This window comes from Grus americana, chromosome 14 (genome assembly GCF_028858705.1).
Source record: "Grus americana isolate bGruAme1 chromosome 14, bGruAme1.mat, whole genome shotgun sequence".
Lineage (NCBI taxonomy): Eukaryota > Metazoa > Chordata > Aves > Gruiformes > Gruidae > Grus > Grus americana.
The window spans coordinates 16,668,123-16,693,546 of record NC_072865.1 but is presented as its reverse complement, the minus strand read 5'-3'; the positions used below and the strand labels follow the sequence as shown (position 1 = coordinate 16,693,546).

The window sequence follows — 25,424 nt, the reverse complement described above, 5'->3', positions numbered from 1 at the left end:
GATGGAAACAGCAAATTGACTGAATTCTACTCACCCATCTTGTGCCACGTGTGACTTGAGCAAGTGCCCAGATTAAATTACCATCTTTTGGAGATAAGAAATGTACTGCTTTCACCAAGAAGCATGTTTTGTGTGCTTCTGCTTGAAGGGAAAGAGAAGAGATCTTCTACCCTTTGTAGTGGTGTAAACTGGAGAAATCCTCATGCCAGGGGATGCGTGGCAGGTTGAACCACAGCTACTGTCCTGCAGCAGCTGTTTGGGCACAGTCTCACTGGGTCTTAGCGTGAATTAAAACCTGTTGGCAAAGCATTGTTCTCTGACTTGAGTTATCTGAGAGCATCTGTTCTCCTCATGCCTGAAGCTGAAAGGAAAAGAGAGCAGAGTAGCTATCATCTACTCCAAAGTTTCCTTCTAAAGTAATGTTTTACGGGACACAAGCCCATATTTGGATTGAAACCAGAGCCGGTTCAGGATAAGTTCATTAGCATGGTGTTCAAGCTAAATTGCAAGTCACGCGCCAGCATCACTGGGTGTGAAGGTGCATCCTGGCAGGCAACAGGAGAAAACTCCTGGTGTGATGTGACTGTGCTAATGGCCTTTGCCTTGTTTGTAGCGAGCTGGAGTGACAGGAAAATGGATGAACCTCCAGTTTCGATGCCCTGCTTGGGACTGTGTTGATGGATGCTTCCTCTGCAAGGCAGGTGTGATTTGCATCATTTTTTCTGTTTTCAGACGTGCCAAAGGATCAGCAGTTTCAGGCTGTCCAGGCTGCTATTCTCCTTCTCCCAAAGGAAAACCAAGAAGCTTTGAAAATCCTCCTGTTCTTCCTGCGAGATGTGGTTGCTTTTGTTGAGGAAAACCAGATGACCCCAACCAACATCGCTGTCTGTCTGGCACCCTCTTTGTTTCACCTCAACACCCTGAGACGGGATAGTTCCTCCTCCTCCACTAGGTAGTAGCCCCTTAGTACTGGAATTGCTGCTGTCCGTAGTGGTCTTTGCTGGAACAATGCTTTCTGTAGCTGGCCTAGGATCAGTGTCTGCTTTTAAGGGAGAAATAGCGTATGTGTCTTGGGGTTTGTCTCAAATACGGTTGTTCGGGTCCATCAGGAGCTGACCACAGCGCGTGCAGCAATGCAGCAGCTCATTGTCCGGCGTAGAGAGCAATGGTAAGGCCCCGTTGTCACGCTCCTGACCAGTCTACCTGCGAGCTAGCCTGCCTCCCTCACAACCGCTGCGCTCTGCGGTTGCCCACAGGTCCAGCTGCCCCGGAAGCCAGCATGTGGCCCACTGCTTGCGTTAAGGTGGTGCTGGCCATTGGAAGCTCCGGCGCTGGCACCCTAAGCCCAGGTGCAGGTTTAAGGCCCTGCAGATAGCTGGCAGACTGCAGCGGTTGCTGGCACTGGTTCTGCTGGGTGATAAGGGGATCATTCCTGCCAAACTGAGCCACAGGGATTCTGTAAATTTATCTTAATAAGTAGAAGTATCTGGGTTGCATAACATCCCGTTTGTACGTGCAGGGAGGAAGGTGCCCTTGGGCCAAAGTAGACAAATAATCTCTGAGAGCATTCATGTCTTATCTGGTCTCCTGAGGCAGGGCTGTTTGCTTTACTCCATGCTCCGGCGCATGGACAGACACGTATCGGGGTAGCAAAGGACAGCTGACTGATGGAAACGTGCACCCACCAGAGCAGCGAGCTCATCACCTCACTTGGGGATCTCAAGATGGGGACTACTTCCAAAGCAGAAGCTGTCAGACGCGCTATGGCGTCTTTCGGGCTAATAACGCGGGCTCTGGATAGCACAGAGAGGGGAAAGAAAACACTAAGGACTTGCCTTTTGAGCAGCACAAAACATCTGAAAATGCTGAAGCAGAAGCCTAGGGCTGCCCAGCTCTCCCTGCGCTGAGCTGGCACGTGGTAAGGGAGCGTGCGGTCATTGCGAGGGCAGCCAGGGATGCGCTGGAGCTGTCGTCCTGCCTGCGCTGCCGTTGTGTTTGCGCTCCGGGGAGTCATACTTTGAGAGTTGTACCTCTTTGGTTTACACGAACATTGCTCTGAAATACTAGGACCAAAAATAGAAATGGAGTTTTCTCTTTGTTGTCACTGTTTGGAAGCCTGGATGCTTTGAAGCTTTGACTTTTTTGTAACTGGGCATTAATGCCGCAGTGCAGGGTTCCGACTTCAAAGGGTAGAAGCTGACAGGTCTGACTTTGAGGAGCAGCGCTGAGGACTCTTATCTTCCACTCAATTTTCAAGCCATTTGGCAGGAATGCACATAGATAAAAGTATCAGAAGCCAGGACTAATGATGTAATATAATGATTATGAATTAAAAGAGGAGACTGTTTTTGAACGTGTTTGGTGTGGTTTGGGCCAAAGAATTTAAAAGGTTCTGCATAGGCTTTGCAGGGTATCAAAGGAGCTTGACATTTGAAGGCTACACACAAATCAGTTTGGGGTCATTGCTGTCTTTGGCCAAGTGTGTGATGCGTTTGGGGAGTACGAAGCCTTGACTTGCCTTTCTTGGGCATACGTTACTACAGGTCAGCACTGCCCCGGGCACTTTTGGGGTTGCTGGGAGGGAATGCAGGCTATGGACCTTGCAGCAGTAACATAACATGAGCCCCTCCGTGCCACGGAAGGGGTCTTCAGCACAGGGTGGTTTTGCTGCTGGTTTCCAGCCCCCAGGCAGTCCAGCTGAGTAGGCACCGTGTACTTGTGGGTCACAGCATCTTGCTCACACAGCCTTCCTTTCACCTTCTCCTCTCCCTAGATCCAGTCAGAGGAAGTGCAGCTTGGGGAAGCCAGACCAGAGAGAGCTGAGTGAGAACCTGGCAGCAACGCAGGGCTTGGCCCACATGATAATGGAGTGCAACAGACTCTTCCAGGTACGTCACTTGCTGTAGCAAAGCAAAAGCCCGGAGCAGGGTGGCCTGTTTGGAGCAGCAGTTTGGGCCAGAGCCCTGCAGAGGTTCGGGCCAGCCCTGTGACGGGTGTGAGTCCTGCTGACTCCCGTACGGAGAAAAGTAGTGACATTGCAGATTTGACCGCAACTATTTGTAAGAGCTGTAAGAGCATTCCTCCATTTCCCTCTCCATCCCCCAAGTGCTACGGGGGTTTGAGTCCCTGGGCTTGGGGCCAACTTAGCAAGTACCTGTGGGGCAGAGGCTGCCGTGTGCTCTTGCGGGGAGGCCAGGACCAACCATCCCTTCTTGTGGGAGCGGGCTGAAGCTGAGGTTTTGCTGCTGGGGCTTGGCCAGAGCAACAGCCCTGCCTGTGCCTGGCCATGGACCCCAGTAATCTGGACCCGGACCTTGACCCACAGACTGACTTCCCGGCTTGACCTTGGCCTTTCCTCGTCATTACGGACTTGCCTGGCGATCACTAGACTGTGGCTGACCCTGGTTGCTGTCACTGGACCTGATCCTGACCTCCCTTGCTGACTCACCTTCCTGGCTCAACCTCAGACCTCATCACCATGGATGTGTCTGATGATCTGGACTCTTGGCTGACCCTGGCTGCCATCCCTGGCCCGGCTCAGGTACTGTGGGACCGGGCGGCTGCCCTGCCAGCCCTGTTATCCCACTTGTCTCCCAGCCCCTTTCCCTTGGGGGGCCGCCAGCCCTTGGAGCACGTGACAGTCAGCTCAGGCCTTCTCGCGCTCTGCTCCAGCGCCACGGCTGGGCAGGGGCTGCTGTCCCATGGCTCCTCTGAACTGACACAGGGCCCTGCGACAGGGGTCCCCCAGCACTGACCCCCCCAACCAGCTCCTTGCTTCTGAGTGACACCCGCCACCCCCAGCCCAGCCCGGGGCCCGATCTCCCCAGGGCATCAGTCCCCAACCTGGCCAGGGCTCCTAAGCAACCCCCTCCACCCCTAGCCCAACCGTGGGTCCCATTTCCTCAGCAGTGGTCTGAACCCCTCTGCCCAGCCCTGAAGCCCCTTGGGGTGCCCTGATGCCACGCACCCTACGGTCAGCCCTGGTGACATGGAAGCTGGCCCCATGCCTGGCTGCATGGCCCCCCGAAATAGCCCCACAGGGACTCTGAGCTGCCCTCGGACCTGTGGACATCCTGCACACCCCTGCTACGACCAGATGCTTGACAACACACACCGCTGACGCCAGACCTGTGAGCTGTGGGGCTGTCCCGCACCGAGGGGTGCCGGGGCCCTGCTGGTGTGCCGCCTGCCCTGCCAGGGGAGGGCTCTGGTGCTGGCACCCAGGGACCGCCTGGAGAGGGCCGTTCCCCTTCTGCTGGTCACCACAAGATGCTGCTGGCAGCTCTGCGACATGGCCTCAGCCATGCCCATGCCTGGACACGCGCCAGCTGCTCTGGACCCTTACGCTTGGCCCTGCCTGGTCACTGTGGCTATCGCTGGCCATCGCTGGACTGCGGCTGACGCTGTTACCGCCACCGAACGTGACCCTGCCTGGCATGGCCTCGGCATTGATGGATGCACCCTGCGACCAGGACTCTTGGTTGGTCACCACTGCCGTTCCCAGGCCCGCCCTGCATCTCCCTCAGGTACGGTGGGACGCTGAGGCACTGCCCAGCCCTTCCCTGTGGTACCGCGCTCAGCCCCTGCCTGGCCCCTGCCGCTCCCTGACCATGGTGGGTGCTCCAGAGGGCCTGGCCTCCTGCCCGTGCCTGGCCCAGTCTTGGGAGGAGGGAGGGCATGGCCACAGTGCAGGCGCCTGCACAGGAGATGGTCAGGCAGCCCTGCCTGCGGTTGGGGCAGTTGGTGACGCCCCCCAGCACATATGGCAGTCATGCCGCTGCCAGTGTGGCACCAGAGCTAGGTCTGGTTTTGTTCATAGGCAGTGTTCAGACGGCCCTCGGGGGTGCGTGTTTGCACAGGTGGGTGCTTGCTTCAGTGCCAGAGCCATGCCCATCAGGTGCTAGGTGCTGTCCAGCTGTCATAGCTGAGCCCTCACCCCCCGCTGTCCATATGGGAAAGAACCTGGGACATCAGCTAAGTACATACATATATCTTCTGTATCCATATAGATATATATGTACATACATACACACACACACATACATCAGCAAGCACCTAAATCAAGTGCAACACCTACTCTCTAATGGTAGCAAAGCCTCTTTTCTGTGCTGCTTTACCTCGCACAGCAGAGCTTCCAACAAATCCCAAAGCCATGGCCCACTGCCTTGGAGTTGGCCTCGTGGTTACTTGAGATCGATACGCACCCAGCAGAGGTTTGCAGGCTCTGTAGGGATTCAAAACATTGCTGCTGCAGGGAAAGGCATTTCCCTTGTGTCATCCTCTGAGGGAATGTAGTTAGTTGATCTGCTCCTCCCCTGGGTTTCCTGCTCCTCCAGGTAAAACCGCTGCCTGCCTGCAGCAGCACTGCTGGCAGCTGCTGGTGCTGCTCCCACAGCATGCAGCCAACACTGCTGTCCTCCAGAGGCACTCCGGAAGCCACCCCTTTCTGAGCGCTGCTACAGGCCATCTGCACACAGCAGTCTGGGTTTGCTTGTAGGCGTACGCCCCACAGCCTGTACTCCATTGTCCTCCTAAGTGTATGTTGTTTCACACCTCCCTGGTGTGTTACATTAAAGTTCAGTCCTTGAGGGTGATGTTTGATCTCTTTTGCAGGTACCTACCTGACTGTTGCCTTGATCAACTTCCATGAGATGAGCATCCTGAGTGCCAAGGGCCTCCCCACTGCTGGGCTGGGCTGAGACTGCCTGGCTCCCTCGAGAGCTCTGTGCTCTGCCAAGGGATGCCAGAGATGACATCAAAAGCTGGGTGACCTGCTCACACCTGGTAAGTAAGGTACAGAGGATGGTGGGAATCATCAGAGTAAGGTTGTTGTACTGTGCTTGGAGGGCTTCCTGGAAGTGCTCAAGGGTGTTCTGAGTTCTCAGGCGTTAAACTCTGCAGACTGAAGCACAGGAGCCCTGGGCATGGGCCTGAGGGGTTTTGTTCCTGCACAGAGAATTGCTGGGTTGTGCCCATGGCCCCTCTTGTCTGCCTCTGGACCTGCGGCTTCTGAAGCTTGTTCCCGTGTTCCCTCCCTCCCTCCCTCCCTCCCTCCCTCCCTCCCTCCCCTTACTTCCTCCTTGCCTTTCATTCCTTCCTTCCCTTCTCTCCTAAGGGGGTGCTGCTCCCCTACAGCACCTTTCCTCACCACAGCCCAGCCCCAACAGACACACACACCTCCAGTTATTTAGTCCCTTTATTGTCACCCTACAGGGTACGGCTACATCCTTTGCACAGGCTTAATCCCCAGGATGTCGAATCCTTTGGCCATCACAGTGGCAGTGGCTTCACACAGCAGCAGCCTCCACATGTTCACCTTCACGATCTGGCCTGCAGAACACCAACACAGGAGCTGGACCAGCTGCTCAGAACAACTAACGCCGCCTTCCCCACGGGACCCCCATCTGCCCACCACCTGGCCCTGGGCACATCGAGCCCCCTCCCGTTCTCCCCAAGCCAGGCACGCTGATCAGCCCTCGTGTTGCCAGGTGCCTGGTTGCTCACAACTCTCTACTCAATCTGCTCACAGGCAGATGACACAGGCTGTGCCAGCCATCTTCAGCCCTCCCACACGGACACTTGTTCTGCAGCAGCAGGGTGCGTGACAACAGCCTTCCCAGCACGGGGAAACACCCCACAGCTTGCCTGTATTGCGGTATGTGACACAGGCACATGCAGCAGCCCTCGGCCAACACTCACCACTCTGCCTGTCCTTCTCAACGCAGTAGCAGTTGTCGTAGAACTCGGTGAAGGTAGTGGCCAGCTCATAAAGGTAGTCGCAGAGCGTGTGCAACAACAAGTCCTCCAGGATCTTCTGCAGGATCTCAGGGAACCTCAGGATGCACTTGCCCAGTTTCCACTCCTTCTCATGGTCAAGGATGAGCACCTCCTCCCTGGCTGCCTTCCGCAGCATCTGCTCGTCAATATTGGCCAGGCGAGCAATAGCCCTGAAACGATCCAAAACACATTCTACTTGCGAGGGTCCCATTACTCAACCTCCTCAGGGCAGCCTGCAGTTCGTCACCTGTCTGGCCTGTCTCTGGGCTAGCACAGGCCACTCGCTGTCTCCTCACTTGCCCAGCCCTGAGTTACCAGGCCAGAAGAGAGCAATCAGCCCTGGGAATGTGCGGGGACACGCTGCCCTCGGAGCAAACCAGAGGAATAGAGAGGGATGTGTTCTGAGCATGTGTGTCAGCAAGGGCAGCTGGTGCTGCCAAGCAAACCAGGGTTCAGGGTGCAAGAAAAACTCTGTGGGGTACGGCAATACCTGAGGTGAGCAGCTGCTGGAACACAGCCTGGCTCCTCTCCCATCGCCTAAATCCTCTAATGGAATTACCAGAAACTCCCACAGTTCCCTCCCTGCTAGCTAAAAGCTGGGGACGTGTGTTGCACAGGGGAGTCCTGTTTCAGATAGCAGAGGACACCGTTTCCGACGACAAAATTTTGTCTATGGTGCATACCAGTGCAGCTGGCTTCTCTTACCAATTACCCCTAACAGCACGAATGTAATTAAGTCACCCCTCTCCCCACATCTCCCTTTGCGATAAAGATGCAGAGAGCATCAGAGACCAACTCCAAGGGGCTCCCAGCACACTCAACCTACCTAATCCGTGTGAAGGCATACAGCAAATAAGCAGCTGTATTTCCTCGGTCATCCAGCATCTTGTCAAAGGAGAATACGTAATCGTTTAGCCTGTTGTGGGAGAGATCTGCATATTTAATACATCCAAAAGCGACCGACGTCTGGGCAGCTTTCAGCTCTTCTGCCGTGAGGACCTGTTGCAATTTCAAAACAGGTAACAGTCAAGAGGAAGAATGCTACGTTGGCATCACAAACCACAACATGCAGCCTTGGCCACCAAGCACAGCTCAAGAGGAAAGCCCAGGCCGCTGAGGGATTTTACCCACGTGGTACGCAGTGAAAGGCTCACACCCACCTCTCCACCTCAGCGCACCAGACAACCCATACCCACCCTCACTTCTGCAATCAAACGGCACTGCAGCCCTCCCCAGGTCATGGCTGGCTCCCTCTCCTTGTGAATGCCCGCAGGACCTCTGTGCCACATGATGTACTATCTGCCACACAGGTTTGATGCTCGTACTGTGCTCCTGCTTCTTACAAACTGCGTGAACGCATAACAAACACGTAGCCCTCCCACCCTTACAGAGCATTTTGGACAGTCCAAACACACGTAAACCCCCTCTCTGGTGGAGCAGCACTCTGTCAGCATGGCAAAGGGCTTTGTGTCTGAGTCATATGACCCCTTGGGAGATTTTTCAAGGTGTTTTTTTCTGTACTTCCTCATGTTCCTGTTTAAAAAGGGACCTTTCACCCTAAGCTGAGCAGCACCAAGGAGCTGCACCTCCCAGTTCCACTGCCTCACACAGTGCTTGGACAGAGCTTGGCCCTTCTGTTCCATTCCATGTCCCACACTGTCCAGTTCTCTCCAGACCACGAGGATGCAAGACAGACAGAAATCTCGTTAACAAAGGGCTTCCAGCAAACTCAGCCACAGCCTCCCAGGGAAAGGGCGAAGCCAAAGTCCCCTGCAGATCCCCAACCATCCATCACCAGAAGTCACCGCTAGCTCAGCAGGCCAAGGCTGCAACTTTATGTTCTGCCAGCACCTCCTGCACCTTGGGGGAGTCACAGCTGTTGCCATCACACCAGAGAGACCTGACGGTACCTGCAAGGCCAGCTATCCTGCCAGGCCCAGCTCTGCTCTCCCGTCCTCAGAAACCTCTGCAGTCCCAGCCAGAGGCCAGTGTGCTGCCTGCAGCTCACATTTTCTCACTGCTACGTACTCAGGGATGCTCTTCTTTCCCTGTGACAGCACCTTGCCCAAACTGCTATCAAATAATCACACTGATTGTGCACATAACCCATGGCATTTCCTGGGCAGTTTGGCAGTGTCCATATTCTCAGCTCACATCCAGAATGCGGAAACTGTAAGTCTGTGAACAAATCTGGGAAGTTCTCAGGACAGATAAGCAATTTGTCGCAACTACCTTGTCCCGTTCCTTGTCCTTCAGCTTGTCCATAGCTCGTTTCAACCCTTCTTCCAGCAGATCTATGAGACGTACTGTATCCCCTGAACGAGTTTTGAACTTCTTCCTGAAAACACACAGCCAAAATGACGACCTGCATACGAGGCAGAACACTTCCACCCGCTGCCTAGGGTGCCATGTGTGCCCAGGCAGATCCAGGACATGCATGAGAACTTCTTGCAGGGATTTCCACTGCTCACACCTTATGGCTTATTAAAAAAGCACATGCCCACAAATTCCTCCGTATTGAAGAAACTGACATCACAGAGACAGCTACAAAACTGAGAGAACACCCATGGGGTGGCGGGAGGGGTGACGAGGAAGGCTTCAACAGTCAGAACTGCCCCAGTTCCAGACATCAGGCAGGACATGATACCAGTGCCAGACCCCTGCCCAGCCCAGCAAGTCACCTTTAGTTTTGAACAAACTTACAGCAAAACCACCCAGCCTGCAATGGCACATGACTGTCAGAGCAGACTGGTTTTGCCATTCCTTCACAGACACACAAGAACAACTCTGGAGCACAAGGGCCTGGCTTGCAGACTGGGACACAAGAGGTTCTTTTCCCATCTACCATGAGGCAGGTAGAAAATAATGGAAATCATGACCCTTACCATTGCCATCTCCCAGTATTCACATCAGCTTCCACTGCACTTCCACCAGCCATTCCCAGTGCCAAATGCCAGGCAGCAGAAGCCAGGCCCAAGGGGGAACCTGACCACAGCACCAGTGACCATGTGGATCAAGGACCGTGACGCAGTTACAAATAACAAGCATGGGTCACGGTGCCTTTTTTTTTTGGCATGCCACATACATACTTGTCAACAAACAACGGCAAGTCTTCTACATTCACTCAAACATCCTCTTCAGGGCACACACAGATACAAAACTACAGCCAAAGACTTACTTGTCTTCTCCCAGCACCACTCCGAACGCGGCATGGGCCACTCTGGTTACTTTGGGATCATACCAGCCGATCATCTGTCCAGCTGCAAACACTGTTTGTAAATGCACCGACTGCAAGAAACAAATACCAACAACTGGTTCTCAACCCACTCCTCCAGCTACCAGTTTTCTTCCCAGCTTTATCTCCTTCACAGTGAGACTTAAAATGTTTCTAGCTCCACAGACAACTTCTGCTTCAGAAAGTTCAACCTTTCAAAGAGTTTTCCTGGCTTACAGAAGCAGCAACTTGCAAATTTGCATCACTGCTCAGATACGGAGCTGACAACCTTGCACCTCCTCAGGCAAGGAGAGACCCAAGTACATAAGCAGTACAAATCTCATTCCTGACTCATCTACTGAGATTTAGGCTTCATCCACCTCCAGTGATAACTGTGTCTCTCCCTAATCAGTCGGTTCTAGGGGCTCTTCATGGAGACTGCCAGCCACCAAACTAGATTCACCATTACACCAATAAAGACAAGAGCAAATATACCAACCCCACTAAAATCCCTACGGCGTTCTATCTATGTTACTGTTGCATCCGTCATTTAACACACTTTCTGATGATCTGTAGCAGCAGCAACAGCAGAGCTTGGCACACTCACCTGGCCACTATCGACAACATAAATAAGGATATCTGCCTTCTCTTCACACAGCCTGTGTTTGAGAGCAGCTAAGTCAGACGTGTCATATGTGTAACCTCCGTCTGATTTCATGATTGTCAACGGGACAGGGAAACCAGTGACAAACACGATCTTCCGGCCATCATCAACCTGGACATATCCTAGAAAAGCAACGGAAAACATTCTGTGTTTTATCACATGGGGAGTTTTGTGAGCCAGCACAGGCAGAAATACTTCCCTTCCCAGACGGTACCACAAAGAAAAGGCCAAGTACTCACATTATCAAATAATTAATGGCTCAAAATATGAAAAAACCTAAATGAGAACTCCCTCGCCAACCAAGTCACATTCTGTACTGCACTTCCAGAACTCAAGACTATGCACAAGGAAGCAGATCTGCACAGATCTGGCCTTACCAGAAGAGACCTAATTGGATTTAAAAACTCATGTCACTGGCATCCAGATCCACCTTTACAATCACAAAACCAGCATCACAAAGTACGGCATTAAAGGAAATAGAAACTCCATGGAGATGCAACAAGGACTTAGCACTTTCAGAGATAAGACTAGTCAGAACACTTCAGATGCTGAGGCTCAAGAACTGCCAAATCCAGACAGGAATACATAAAACCAGAAACTTGTTATGCTCCATTTGGCTTCTTGCTAGTCTCAAAGTCAACAGGATCCAAAAATGCCACTGCCTTTGCAGAGAGTTCTCGAAGTTCCCATACAGTCACAACACGAAGACCAGGAAGTCTGTCATGTATCATATAATCATTGAATAGTTTGGGTTGGAAAGGACCTTTAAAGACCATCGAAGTCGAACCCTCCTGCAGTAAGCAGGGACATCTTCAACTAGATCAGGTTGCTCAGAGCCCCAACCAACCCCACCTTGAGTGTTTCCAGGGATGGGGCATCTACCACCTCTCTGGGAAACCTGTGCCAGTGTTCCACCACCCTCGTTGTAAAAATTTTCTTCCTTTTATCTAGTCTGAATCTCCCCTGTTTTAGTTTAAACCCATTACTCCTTGTCCTATCGCTACAGGCCCTGCTAAAAAGTCTGTCCCCATCTGTGGCTGAGAAAAAGAACAAGGGTGGGGAATATGCAACTTCAAAAACATCAGTCCTAAGCCTCGCTGAATAGGAGTGAGGTTACCACACTCATCCTGACAGCTGCAGAATTTCTGACTCCAAGACCAAAAACCTCACCTTTATCTTCAAATTCTTTCACGATGTCTTTCATCATCTCGTGGTAGAATGATTCACCTCTCTCTATAAGTGTGATGTCCAAGCAGTTGTAGATTTTCTGGAACTCTTGAGGAGGGAAACAGAACAAAATACTTCCATTAAATGCACGCAGTGGGAATTAGTGGCATATGTTTACCAATGAGCACAGCAAGTCCCTAAAGGCATTTTCCATCTCTTGGTGAAGCCATCAGACTAGGACTCAGGAGACAAAAGATTTAGCTGAAAGCCTCCACAGACAGCCCAGTACTTTGGTCGTATCTGCTTTTTTCTTTAAGCTTCCCATAGCAGTGTGGCAGTGATTTTCAAAGGAAAACTAGAGGATGGACTCGGACATAAAGGTGAGGAAAGCTACACTGTTCTACTGCTGAGACACGATTCCGAATCTGGCAAAGTCACCTTTCCGCGACACGTCACAGATCAGTTCCCATGCTTTAATGAAGTCTGGGTTTTTGCTCTGCAGCAGCACCACACATTGGTAGGCACGTTTCTTAAACTCCTCCTCTGTGTCAAACCTCCTCTTGGATTCCTATGGTAAAACACACCACATGAAACAGCACCTCTTTCTCCCCTGAAGCAAGCTAACATGCATAACAGGCTCTCCAAGTGTACTTGTCTCAAAAGACAGAGAGGCAGCGTGCCTACAAAGTCCTTTAATCATAGCCCATACAGACAACTCAATACATGATACCGCAATTCATTTCCCAGTGGCAGGTTTTTGCAATAATCTGTTAACAGCGATTCAATTCTTTTGTTTCTCCAAGACTATGCTGCAATTTGTAAAGCTCCTCAATCTGCTTTTCAGATGTTGACATAAATATCACACTTATTTGCTACAAATACCTTGTAAAAAGCTTGGAGATCTCCAATGGGAGGAGAAACAGTTAAGTAATCTGGAAATTTGTCTTGGAGGTGAGCAATGAGCATTCCAAACTGGGTGCCCCAATCTCCTAAATGGTTTAACCTTGAAGCAATCAAAAAGCACAGTAATTATGATTTCTCAAACATATGCTTTAAAATACACATATTCAAAAATATATATTCTAGAAGAATAAACACAAATAATATTGGAAACCAAAACCAGGCAAGCCCCCCTCAATTTCACTGCAATGAAGCTGCCGCCCATCTTGATTCCTAACTCTGCAACACTTGCTCAGCTTAGTATCTTACTATACATAAAGGATTATTTGTTACGTGCTTATAAAAAAAGACCAATGTGGACCAAAGCATAGAGATAGGTATAAATTTAGCCAAACAAGCCCACCCCACCCAAAAGTCGGCTCTCACCTCAAAACATCGTAACCTGCAAATTCAAACAGGCGGCACATACTTTCTCCAATGATGGTAGACCGCAGGTGGCCAACATGCATCTCCTTTGCAATGTTAGGGGATGAAAAATCCACCACCACCTAGACACAGTACCAAAGGAAAAAATGAATAAAGGGCAGCAGTCATCGCCACACCTCATGTGTTTAATCTGGGTTTCGTTGGGGGGCAGGGGGAACAAGGCTTGCCTCCGCTGACCCTCACAGCCTTTGCTGCCAACAGCACACGGCAACAGAGAAGGCCCGGCGGGGACATCTGAGCAGGCTTCCTGCCTGCGGCTCTGCTGCATCCCCACAGCAAAGCGTCAGAGATCACTCCCAGACTGACCTTGGCACAACACGCCATCCCCAGGGAGCCCTGTCCCTCACCCTCCAGAGACCACACCAGGTACGCGCAGCCTACCCCATGGCCCCCAGTCTCTCAGTCCCATCCATTTACTCTGCTCTAACAACTAGTTGACACGGACATCTGCTCAACAAACCACATTGGGGGGAATTTCAAAGCTACCCGCAGTCCCGTTTCATCTGTATGGGAGCGGGATGCCTATGTGCTTACTGCCATACCTTTTTCCTTTTGCCAACAGCTGGTGGTTGAACTCCATTGACCAATAAACTGCTCAGCTGCTTTGACACAAAATCCTTTCTCAAGTGGACATTGATAAAACCTTTAGAGGAGAAAACCAGCAATGAGTGCCGGGGCTGCATAAGTGCCTCAAACCACTTTCCTTCTCCCTTGGATTTCTGTTTCCTTGCATCAAGGACAAGGGCATATGAAGTTAGCTTGTCAAAACAAAAAAACTTTTCAGCAACAGGACAACAAAGCTGTCACTAGTTCTGTTTCCAGATTACAAGAGTCTGTTTCACACCACTATAGCCTTTACCACAGGAGTTGGATTCTGCAAGCTACCCCACTGACATAACTCCTTTTTGCACACTGTCACTCAAAGGTGAATTTATAAAAACATTTTTAATGAGAAAATAAATAACCTTGCCAGCATTTGCAGAATGCAAAAACAATTTCTGCTTTGTCTCCTTTTTTTCAACTAATATCCTAAAACATATAGTTACACCTGGGATCCATGCTTGCGGGGCGACACTGTTTTACTTCTGCTTCGCAGAGCTAATGAATGAGCTTCTGCCCAAGCACTCGAAGGGCTGTGCCGTGTGATTTTTGTGTTTATGCTGCAGCCCTAAGGAATATGAGCCTTTGTATTTCTTCCTGGGTCACAGGGACAAAACAGATGCAGTAATTAATAACCTCCATGCTACTTCAGCATCTCAGTGCTGAGACAACAAGGTCTCCTCACCATGCAAGCAACAGCGAGAAGGGCGTATCGATTTTTGCTGTGATTTCATGATTGTGGCCTGACACAGATCACCAGTATTCGAAGGGGAAAGGCTGGTCCCTTAAGGATCAGTGGAAAAATTGCTAATTAAAGGGCTCAGGCTTGCACTTGCCAATTCTAATACAGTGGTAGATTTTCTGCTGCTGCACGAGTCTGAGGGATACAAAGCCCACTAAGACACAAGAAGCTAATTCACCCTGTAACTGCAGTTTTAAATCGCAAAATAGTTGAACTCAGCTCAGCTTCCCTGATCACTATCCAGTATAAAATCACCCTGTCAGCTTTAAAACATCCAAAGTGTGTAACCATGAAACTATCTTACCAGGACCAGCAATTTCAACCTTCTCAATGCATTCATTGGTGGGAATGTTTTTTGCTATTTTCTCAGCAATTTCTCTTGGACTAACCTTCTGTTCCTTGGTTTTGAGCAGTATCTGAAACACAACAAGAAGATCAAGTAAAATTCAGTCCTCCAAAACATTCTACAGAGTGAACTAGAAAGAACAGACACTGCGGCATTGAGAGATCCTCATGATCCTTTAGCTTCACAATGCAAAGACACACACAAAGAAAAACATCTTTAGTAAATTTTATGGATTAGATCAGCTCTTTCCACACAGCAGAAGTCTAATTAGACCCAACACATTCACTCCCTTCTGCTAAGGGCAATTAAAGGGTAGTCCCTGTGTCAGAAGAAAATGTTCCAGGCTATTTTTCAAAACCTGTGGTTTGGCAAATTTGTATTTCTCTAAGCTAGTAAAAGGGACAAACTCTTTAAAAATCAACACAGTTCGCGCAGGCCTTCACAGTGCTTCAAAATCCTGTTCATCAGTCTCATGGGGATCCTCAGCTCTGCCATCATTCACATTTAAGTTTTGAACTGTGCCTACAGTAGATGCTGAACGTGGTTTCAGAGCAAGCCTGCTGATTTCTGATTAAAAGCAACCAAAGCAAACTTCCTTCAGTCCTACCTTAGACTCAAACTTAATAAATAAATAAATAAATAGCTAAAATCTAACAATGCAAGCAACCAAAGATAATGCTAACGCTGCCCAATTTTCTTCAAAGAGCATCAGAAAAACTGCTGGTAAAGCAGCTCTCCTTTTCCCTCCAGACAGAAATGGCCCACTGCGAGGAACTCGAAAAATACAATGCAAGCTCACATACAATGACAGAATCAGAATGGTTTAGGTTGGAAGGGATCGTCAAAGATCATCTAGACCAACTCCACAAGTTCTCTGTCCGTTCCCAAAGCACCTTCTCACATAGCTTTTTGCAATCTTAGAAAAACACATCCTTTAGGATGATTCTGTGAGCTAGCCCAACCCGGCCCTTGCAAAACACTACATTCACACTGTACAAAATTACCACAATTATGTTTTTGAGCACATGATTTTCCATTCTTACTGTGACGTTTTTGAAAATAATGCGTCACCTTCCTCCCATCAAGGCCACAAAGAGCACGTACCTCTGTCAATTCAGAATTTACGCTCACTACTGCTTGTATTTGCTAACTTGCAGTCTGCTGCAAAATGTGACTTAAGTCTCAGCTTCCTGTTTAACCTGCCGTACAGTTGATCAGAACAGGATTCTTACAAGGTGGTAAAGGCTTAGAACGGGCAAGAAAAGAAAATCTCTGTAGCCTTTAAAGCTACTCAAAGCACAAAGTACAGGAAAAACAAATGCAAAACCAGGTTACAGGCATGTTATAGCAGATTACAGGCATGCTATCTGAATCATCCCAAACCCAGTACCGTGCTCTATTACTCTAAGGAGCAAGCAGAGCTCCTGGCTCAAACCCCAGGCATTACTATGCTAATGAGCTCCCAGGAAAACAATATGCATTTGTGAGGGCTTTTTCCACATCAGCGCATTGCAGGGAGAGGTTGCTGCCTGGCACGTACCAGTGCTGCCTGCGAGTCAGGGCACTTCCTGCTCCTCTGGCGGTGATCGGTGTTGCAGCTCTTCGTACGGACACCTTGGGGGAGCAAGGCTCTAAGGGGAGATGTGACTCACAGTCAAGTCCCTAACAGGCAGACAGAAAGTACAAAACCTCCTGCTCTCAGCGGGAAATGACTGCACTGCATCCCCTGGCTCTGCTGTGCCGACACGCTCCGAGCGTGCTGCGTGTGTGAGCATTGCCAACCTCAGGCCCAGCTTACACGGTGTGCCTTTCCAGGGAACAAATTCTACAGCCAAGCCCAGTACTAGGAACCCTTATTCACCAGTACAGCTAACAATCTGGAACTTGAAACCCTGGCTTGAAGGGGACTGTTCAGACACTGAGTTATGTGAACAACGTTGACACAGAAGCCAGGTCTGCTCGAGAATCCCAACCGCGACTTAATTGGGGTAAAGCAGCGGTCAAAAAAATGGCAAAGCTCTGAAAGCCCGTGTCAGTGCAGCCACCCAGGGTGCTCCTCTGGCCAGAGCCCAGTCACAATATGCTAACGAGACCAAGGGAAGACATTTATGAGGGCTGTTTCCGCCTTGGCACTTCAGACCAAGAGCCTGCTGTCTGGCACGTATCGATGCTGCCCGGGAGTCAAACTCATTGTGGCAGGACAACAGACAGAGCAGCTGCAGATGACAACCTGGGAGAGTAGAATTCCATGCGTGTTGGTGCAAATTTGATGTCAAGATTACCAGTCTAATAGATTCATAAAGGTGAACTGACAATAGAACACTTAAAATAAATGTTGCTTCTGTTGAGATTGCAAAATAAAAGGTTTGTAATTACAATGAGTCTATCTATTCACTCAAAGGCCTTGAAAGTTTGGGCACTTTAGCACCCATGCTAGAACGCACTACCTTTTTTCTCTCCCACCTCCTGGTTTTACTTCAGCACAGTCCCAGCCTACTGAGCAACTCCTGAAGTGTCTCTTATTCTGTTTGGGTCCTCTTGGCCAAATATCTTCCAGAAAGCAGCAATGCCATAATTTTCACAGTAACCATTGATACTAGCCAGGTTAAAAAAGCCCCACTCCTTCCTTTGCACATGCTTAACAGGTGTTCTGTAAAGCGGAACCATTCTTAAAGTTGCCTGAAAACCTGCAAGATTAGAACATCGTAACAAGAAAAACCATGTTTCCTGCCTTTTGCTCAGTTAAAAGCAAATATAGATGCCACCAACCATAGATGGGGGGATGCCCACACAGTTAACCCTCAGCAAATGCCTGGGTAACAACAGCCACTAAGACAGGAACATGAGCACAAAAAGTGTGCAGAATAGTGGACTCAAATCCATCTGAAAGACCATTTGTCACAAAACTGAAAACGCTTAAAGGAATACAACAACCGTCAGCCAAATTCAGCTGTAACCAGGGAATTAACAAGAGACTTTTGAAACAAACGACTCAGCTAGAGAAATATGAAGGACGGTGCCTGAGCAGTAGTCTACACCTGGTTGGACACTGTGAGAAGGCACTTCACGCACAGCACAGCCTCTGCGCAGGCCCCAGCTCGTGGAGGGCAGTTCAGGATGCAGCAGGCAGGGACCCCTGGCCCACCTGGGCGCAGCTGCAGCACCCACACCAACAGGAGGTGTGTGCAGGGAGGGGAACCCGTGCTCCCAGAGATGGGGCGTGTTTGTAGCCCACCTGCCCTGTGAGAAGGGTATGTGTGCACATAACTCTGTGCAAATATTCTGGGGACATTATACTTTCCTGGCGTTACAGAAGAGCATTTAGAGATTTGCAGGCGTTTCTCAATATTTTGCAAGTGTACAGAATTGTGATTTATTGTTTTGCTGATATTAGTTCCAAACATATTGTTCACTAATTGGTATGTAATTGCACATCATTAGTAAATCAATGCAGCACTTAAATCCTGATTTGATTTAGATCCCATGACCTGAGCCATTTTTCTGTGACACACATCTGACTCTCTCATACCTGTCATCTAAACAGAGGTTCAAAGGTCCGCTCTGTGAAGGCCAATGCTTCCCCTAAAACGCTGTTAGATACTCACTGAATTCTCAGCCCAGAGGCCTGTAACAAGCCTGAAACAGGTCCAATACTGCAACTCTCACTTAGCTTCCAACAGACAACATCCCCATTTTTTCTTCTCTTTGTAAGATCGTTCATATTTACCTGCGTTATGCCCATGGCGCTGTTACACTGGTAATCCCCAAATTTGGGCTGCTGACTTGGTGTCACCACTAGTGGAGGGTTTTCTAAATCTGGGTAGGCAGCCTGAATAGCAGCTCCAAAGATCTCCTGAAGGCAGCTGTTGATATTAATCATGCTTTTTGCTGTTTTACTTCTTTCCTCTTGAAGGCTCTGAAAAATCAAAATCCAGAAGGCTAAATTCACAGCATCTGAGGAGCCGTTACATCCCACTTTTTTCCTTGGCTGCCTGGCAAAGCATGGCTGACAGATTTAGCTGACACATCTAGGCACAGGAGCAACATATACAACATAAAAAGATCATGTGATTCAAGAGCTGCTTCTCCCTTTGAACCTCCTAGCACAACACCTGCCCCTGAATGCAGGGCTGCATTCCTCCTCACACCTTTGCCAGCGATCCTGGTAGAGAGTTCAGCTGGGCTGCCCGTTACATGACTAGCCAAGACTTGGTAGTGTGGGCTTACTAACCTACTGAAATTTTCCATAAAGTAGGTTTCTGTTTAAGGAACCAAGAAGTATCTGATGTGCCACCAACAACTAAGGTGTCAGAATGCAGAGTGACCACGCTGTCACACATCACTAGCTGTAGCAAACTGACATCATTTATTTGGCTTGTCTTAATGAAACAAAAACATGTGCTACAGCATCAACTCTTTATTCTCTTACCTTTTGAAGGAAATTCAGCCGATACTTAAGTTTTGCGTTTTCGTCTCGCAACACTTCCAAACTTGGTGAGACTCCCAAGCATCCAAAGTTCTTCAGTCGCTCAATTTCTGCAGTTAACAACTTGATCTCGTTTTCCTGAAAAGGAAATTAAATTGTCACACAGTAATTCTTAAAGTGAGGGGACAGAGGGAGAGGAGCTGCAAGATCTTAAATAAGATTCTAGGCTTGCCTCATAAAAGTGGCAGCAATGACAGGTAAGTTGAGTAATTCCAAACAATTGATGTTTAAAGGTGGTTTCTACTTGTGTCAGAAAGAGGGATTCTGAAACATTCTTTAGAAAAGTCAGTGAGATGATAATCTCACCAATATCAAGACAGAAGTGCAAGAAAGACAACAGGTCATGCTAATAAAACATATTCCTAAAGAAAGCATTCTCCCCAGCTTTTTAAATTTAATACAGATGCCAAATGATTTGACTCAAAATTCCCTAAAGCCTCCTTCAGCCAGTTTCACCATCTCATAACCCACAGTTTCTCTTGCAGAGTATGAAACCACAATCACTCACATAACCCCAGCAAGCTCAGATGCCAACTGGAGACAGAAATGCCAAGAAGTACAGGGTGCTGATGCACAGGGGAAGTCATAGAGGCATCGCTGCAGCGTGCTCTCACTTCCACCTCCCCACACAACCTTTCCTTCCCTACCTCCAGCATGGCTCCGCCCTGAACACTGACATAAGGCATTCAGGGGCAGTCAGGAATTTGAGGTGGACCTCTACGCTACAAATAAACAAACTAACTTCCCCACACTTCCCTGGGCGGGGGGAAGACTTTCACAGACTTCACAGCCCAGGACACAGGCAGATGCCTCAACAGGCAGTCTTAGCCCAACTACTGCAGTGATTTTCTTCACCCTATCCCCCGAAGAAACCAAATATCTGAAACTTCATCGCTGTTGTCCACCTCTTGTCCTCCCCCATAATAGGCTTTGTGCCCATCAGCCACAAATGTGGCTCACAAACAGAAGGCTGGAGGCTAGTGAAAATTTAAGCGACTCAGTGCTGCTATGGAGGGAGAGGCAGCTAGAAGCAGCACTGAGCACTCCCCACCCTGGCTCACCAGCCCCCAACCTGACTCCTGCAGGCTCTCCTCTACCAGAACTCCCACAGCAAGAGGCATCTCAGGCTATTATTGTTTGTTGCTCTTGAAACAATCAGAATATCTAACTAAGGGAAAAAATTGGGCCATCAAATATGGTCTTATACATCCACCTGGAAAACAGCTCTCACAAATGCCACTATAACTAACCGCAGATGCTAAAAAAAAATCCAAGCTGAGCCAAAACAATCTGAAGATTGGCCTATTTGTGGACCAAGCTGAAAATAAGTACTTTTGAGGTGATTCTTCATTTGTGCTTCAGATTCCAGCACACTACTTTTACAGTCTCAAGGTCTCCTCTGCTACAGGAGAACAAGATGCTTCCTGCAGGTTCAGATGTGAAGAACTAGGACTTCATCAAAATCTCTGGTTTGGCATTTAGCCAACTAAAATCGTTAAACAGCACAGCTGTATCTCAAAAATAACTCACTTCAAATAGTCCATCGCAGCTTTTCCTTTTGCAGCCTATTACCTCTTTTTTTAATCCAAGGCAGATGCCCCCCAAAATCAGACTGCTTTTCTCTTGCATATATACACATACCTTCCCCCATATAACCAATACAAAATATATTTCTTTATTTTCAACCTTTCTTACTGGCCTGACCTGGTAGCATTTCATGCAACTTACAGACCCGTTTAAAACTTTTTCAGACTGAACCTCGAGTTTAAAATAGCACACGACAGATTTCACTGCATTGCTTTACAGTTGTTGCACTGTCAGTTTAAATAAGCGTTATTGCTACAAACTGACTTAAAGGAACATCGGAGCCGTGACATGCATAACTCACCCTCCCCAAGCCTAGAATGTGCTTTAAGAAAAGCACAAAGATATGTTCTACCCTTAGTATCACATTATCTGTAAATTCTGTGTTCACCCAGTATTACCTTCTCTCTAGCAAAGCCACCAGCTTCAGGACAGGTTACCAAGTCACGCCCTTAGGAAAGTTTTGCATTGAGGACAAACATTGTCCAGATGCAGAAATTTGCATTCTGCTTTTGAAATTAAAATCACTACGTATGCAAACCGACAAGCAGCTCACACTTATTCCTCCCGCATTAAAAGATTCCCCCAAAGCTATAGCCACCGAGATATTTCAGTACCATTGGCAAACTTTTCAGAAGAGAAATTCGGTTTGGATTTTCCTCCATAATCACAGATGCCTCTGGCCACCCAAGTTAAGACCTGCAGGAGGCGAGATGACCAGTATCTTACTGGAGCTTCTTTCCACACTGTTAGACTAGAAGGGAGGATGAGGAAAGACATTTATCCATGCGCACGGCCAGAACCCAGAACAAAGGTTCTCAGGAATCACCGACCCCTGGGGCAGACATCTGGCCCAAACAGCTTTTCCCACACAAATACAGGGTGACAACTACTATTATCCTCATCACTTGCATTTGGCCAGAAGGTAAAAATCTCTATAATAATGCCACAGTTCAGTAAGTCTCATCTACTTCTTTCCCACAATGGTACCAAAACAGTAAATTCACAGCACAGACACCTGCAGATAAGTGGCATTCGGGCTGGTCCCGCTTCAGATTTGACCAAGCCCAACACTGTCAGCGCAGACCGGCACATTTCCTATCATGTTTTGTGCTCCTCTTCTGCAGCAAGTTTCAGTAGCAGTCTTTGTGTAACTTGAGTGAGAACTGAAAGGAAAAGGTTTCACCACAGTGGTCTAGCTGCCTATCCCAATATTGCTGCTGCCATTTAAGTCTCCCTTTTTGTGCGCATCAACAGCTAATATAGATGATGAAAGGAACTTTTCATTCAAAACCAGCCAGCAGAAGAGCCTGAACTCAGCAATGATTACAGTGAGTTCCACAATCGATGGGGTTAAGATCAGAACAGCTGGGCTGGGACAGCTGCACTGTGGAGTACAGCTAACAGCCCCCAAATTGGCGACAAGGGCACCCTGGTTCACGGGCCAGTCAGGAGGGGAACACCACCCACGACCCTCCTCTCTCTGCTGACCAGCGATAGGACATGTGGAAATGGAATGAAGTCACGTCAGGGGAAGTTCAGACCGGACATTAGGAAAAAGTTCTTCACTGAGAGGGTGGTAGATCACTTGAACAAGCTCCCCAGGGAAGTGGTCACGGCCCCAAGCCTGTCAGAGTTCAAGGACCGTCTGGATGATGCTCTTAGTCAGATGGTTTAGTTTTAGGTAGTCCTGGAAGGAGCAGGGAGTTGGACTCAATGATCCTACAGATCCCTTCCACCTTGAGATATTCCCTGATTGTATGACTCCCACACCCATAACCATGTTGCTGCCCCTTATCACAGCAACCTGTGATAAACCTAATTCTGTAGCAAATCACCTACAAATGCTAGATGTTATTAAAGGGATATTATAAATTCTACATTCTTTCTGAAAAACAAACTACTAAATTAAACTATACATAGCCCTTGTAACTGCAAGAGGAAATGGCCTCAATTTGCGCCAGGAGAGGTTTAGATTGGGTATTAGGAAAAATTACTTCACCAAAAGGGTTGTCAAGCACTGGAACAGGCTGCCCAGGGAAGTGACTGACTGACCGTCCCTGGAGGTATTTAAAAGACACGTAGATGTGGTTCTTAGGGACATGGTTTAGTGGTGGGCTTGGCAGTGCTGGGTTAATGGTTGGACCTGATGATCTTAAAGGTCTTTTCCAACCAAAGCGATTCTATGATTCCCCTCTCACAGTACCATCAAAGCGAGGAACAGAGAGAGTGCCAATACATCTCTGATCTACAAAATGTATAACTGAGAAAAGGAAGGAAAAAAGCTGCCGTTCAGGACATAAAGTGTCACCCCGTGGATTATTCTCCCTGCACAGCCCTGGACATATCTCAACTTGCCAGTAAAGGGTCATACCTGATGACCACCTCATGAGAAGCTGCGGGAATTACATGAGGCCATGCTGACATCTCCAAGGGCTCTTTGGTCAGCTGAGTACTAGAAATCTTCCCCTTACCTGTGAATACAAAAAACCTATAGCTTTTTCAATAGAACAAAAGTCATCCTTACATTTTCCCTTAGCACATAAGAATGTCTTCCAAAGACCCAAGTGAATTTACACGAAACTTGCACAGACTCCTGTCTCTGGGCTTTAATGTGACAGAGCTTTTCTCCATCACACTGAAGGGAAGGAAAAAAAAAAAAAAGAGAAGAAAAGTGGCCTGACAAAGCATGGCAAAGGGGTCACAGCACCTCTCTCTCTCTTCCTTCCCCTCCTTCTTGCGTCCTGCATGGTTTTATCTCTGCTTGTACCCTGCCAAGCCTTTGCTGAGCTGGCTCAGTGCAGTAAATCGGCACACGCTCTTTGCTCTTTGTTGGGCTATTTTCCCAAAGAGCTGATGATTTCTGCCAGGCAGTTGACAAAGGGCTCCAGGGCATGCTGGAGCTGGTGCCAGGTAGATTCAGGCTCAGTAATTCCATGTGGCCTCCTTCAGCCTCCTGGAGTTAAAGAGCTGAACGCTGTCCCTTTTGCTTTGCTTTGGAGTGACTGGAATTTGTTTATGGACTAAAGACCAGATAGCAGTGATGGCACAGGGAGAACCACCTTGCCAGAATACCCGAGATGCCCTTCCTCTCCTAGCAGCTACAAAGGAGAAACGCAAAAACAAAGGCAAAAAGGAGCTGCAGAGATTCAACAGCCAGATTTATTATCTCAGTATTTTACGGCAGCGCTTATTGTATGCTTGAATTGCGAGTAGAAAGCAACTGACGAGTTGCATAAGATCGCGTGTGTATGACGGGCAAAAACCCCACAAGCCAAACGTCCAGAATCTCTCAGCGGCGTGCTCTTGGGGCAACAGAGCAGGAGGTCAAAGCCTTCCTGCAGCTGCCTCTGTGCCGACAGGAGCCACCGGCCGGAGCGGCCCCTCCCGAGGGCAGGCCAGCCCCTGCCCCCCCGCCCGCCGGGCAGCGGGGCGACCCTCGCCCGGTTACCAGAGCCGGCAGCCAGCGGAGGAACGGGCAGACGGACCGGGGCGGGAACGGAACGCACCGCACGGCCTGACAGCCTCCTGCCGCCCAGGGCCTGTGCCGAGCTCGCCCGTGAGCCCTCGCCCCGGCTGAAAAGCGCCATGAGCTGAGCCACCACCACCCGCCCCCCGTAACAGAGGGGCTCGGGAACGAGACGCCGCTTTCGCCCTACTTTTCGGCTCCAGAGAAACAAAAGCAGCTGAGGAAGGCGCCTGCTTTCCGCCTGTCCGCCCGAGATCGACCCTCCGCGCCCCCCCCCCCCCAACCCCCGGCGCACAGCGGGAACCCCGCTCTGCCCAGAGACCCGCCTCGGGCTCCAGCTACCACCCCCCGGGAGCCCCGGGGACCCTCAGCGCCGGCCCCGCCCACCCCCGCCCCGCACCTGCCGCGCCAGCCGAGCTGCGGACTGCGCCACGCGCGCCTCCATCCTCCAGCGGCCGGAAGCGGAAGCGGGGCGAACGGAAGCGGAAAGCGCAAGGGGAAGAGGCTCGAGCGCGGCGGCAGTGCCCCCGAGCGGCGGGGAGGGCTCGCGCAGCGTCCTGCGTGTGACGTCAGCCCGGCGTGGCCGTCCGCCTGCCGCGGGGCCCGTACCAGCCTTGAGGCGGGCGAAGGGCCCCGTGCTCCCGGCCTCGGGGCGAGCGGCAGCTTGCCGGCAGGAAAGGCTCACCCCAGCCCGGGCACACCCCGCCTTCAGCGGGACCAGCCAGCGCTGCCAGCCGTCAGGCGCTTGGGACACATCCAGGGCCCAGGAGCGAGTGGAAAATGGACGTCTGGCAACTTCTCCCCTTGCTCCCCGAGCGCTGCCTGAGCCTCCCTTGCTGTGGGCACCCAGGCAGGAACCAGCACCGGTTGTAGGCACGGCCATCTCCTGGGAAAAGGCAGCAAGTGGACAGAGGCAGGCAGGAAACCCAACCAATGCTGTCCGTACAGCGTCTTGTGTGACACAGCAATTGCAAGGCGCAGGGGAACCT

The 25,424-nt window shown here is 49.8% G+C and overlaps 2 protein-coding genes across 9 annotated transcripts in view; one reads left to right on the top strand and one right to left on the bottom strand.

Moving 5' to 3' along the window:
• The window catches only part of LOC129212579 (rho GTPase-activating protein 7-like), a 69,359-nt gene extending 55,615 nt beyond the window's left edge, over window positions 1-13,744 (top strand). For 5 of the 7 annotated variants that reach the window (XM_054841356.1, XM_054841355.1, XM_054841353.1 and 2 more), the window contains 5 exons: window positions 733-952; window positions 2,774-2,888; window positions 3,326-4,526; window positions 5,614-5,793; window positions 6,214-6,341. In XM_054841356.1, coding sequence (XP_054697331.1) covers window positions 733-952; window positions 2,774-2,888; window positions 3,326-3,343 — 353 coding nt within the window. In that variant the 3' untranslated portion in view covers window positions 3,344-4,526; window positions 5,614-5,793; window positions 6,214-6,341. Of the gene's footprint in view, window positions 1-732; window positions 953-2,773; window positions 2,889-3,325; window positions 4,527-5,613; window positions 5,794-6,213; window positions 6,351-13,409 lie in introns of those variants that run through there. The other 2 variants (XM_054841352.1, XM_054841351.1) reach the window with 2 other exon arrangements.
• On the bottom strand, window positions 6,179-24,912 carry RARS1 (arginyl-tRNA synthetase 1). Of its 2 annotated transcripts, XM_054841359.1 has the most exons (16): window positions 24,836-24,870; window positions 23,341-23,440; window positions 19,326-19,460; window positions 18,624-18,812; window positions 14,855-14,966; window positions 13,751-13,851; window positions 13,149-13,270; window positions 12,705-12,825; window positions 12,261-12,390; window positions 11,826-11,930; window positions 10,599-10,777; window positions 9,956-10,065; window positions 9,010-9,115; window positions 7,604-7,776; window positions 6,700-6,947; window positions 6,179-6,330 (listed from the first exon to the last, which is right to left on the bottom strand). In XM_054841359.1, the coding sequence occupies exons 4-16, from the start codon at window positions 18,774-18,776 to the stop codon at window positions 6,221-6,223; spliced, it is 1,770 nt and encodes a 589-aa protein (XP_054697334.1). In that variant the 5' UTR covers window positions 18,777-18,812; window positions 19,326-19,460; window positions 23,341-23,440; window positions 24,836-24,870; the 3' UTR covers window positions 6,179-6,220. The 2 variants fall into 2 exon arrangements, with proteins under 2 accessions (XP_054697334.1, XP_054697333.1); XM_054841358.1 differs by lacking the exon at window positions 23,341-23,440 and having other exon boundaries at window positions 24,836-24,912.
• Between the last annotated feature and the right edge of the window lie 512 nt (window positions 24,913-25,424).

What these genes read in the sequence shown, in the direction of transcription:
- RARS1 (XM_054841358.1), bottom strand. Translation starts at nt 24,880, where the DNA reads ATGGAGGCGCGCGTGGCGCAGTCCGCAGCTCGGCTGGCGCGGCAG. An exon ending in CAGCTCGGCTGGCGCGGCAG is followed by an intron (nt 19,461 to 24,835) that starts GTGCGGGGCGGG and finishes TTTCCTTTTCAG; the next exon opens with GAAAACGAGATCAAGTTGTT. An exon ending in ATGTTGTCGATAGTGGCCAG is followed by an intron (nt 10,066 to 10,598) that starts GTGAGTGTGCCA and finishes TGTTTCTTGCAG; the next exon opens with TCGGTGCATTTACAAACAGT.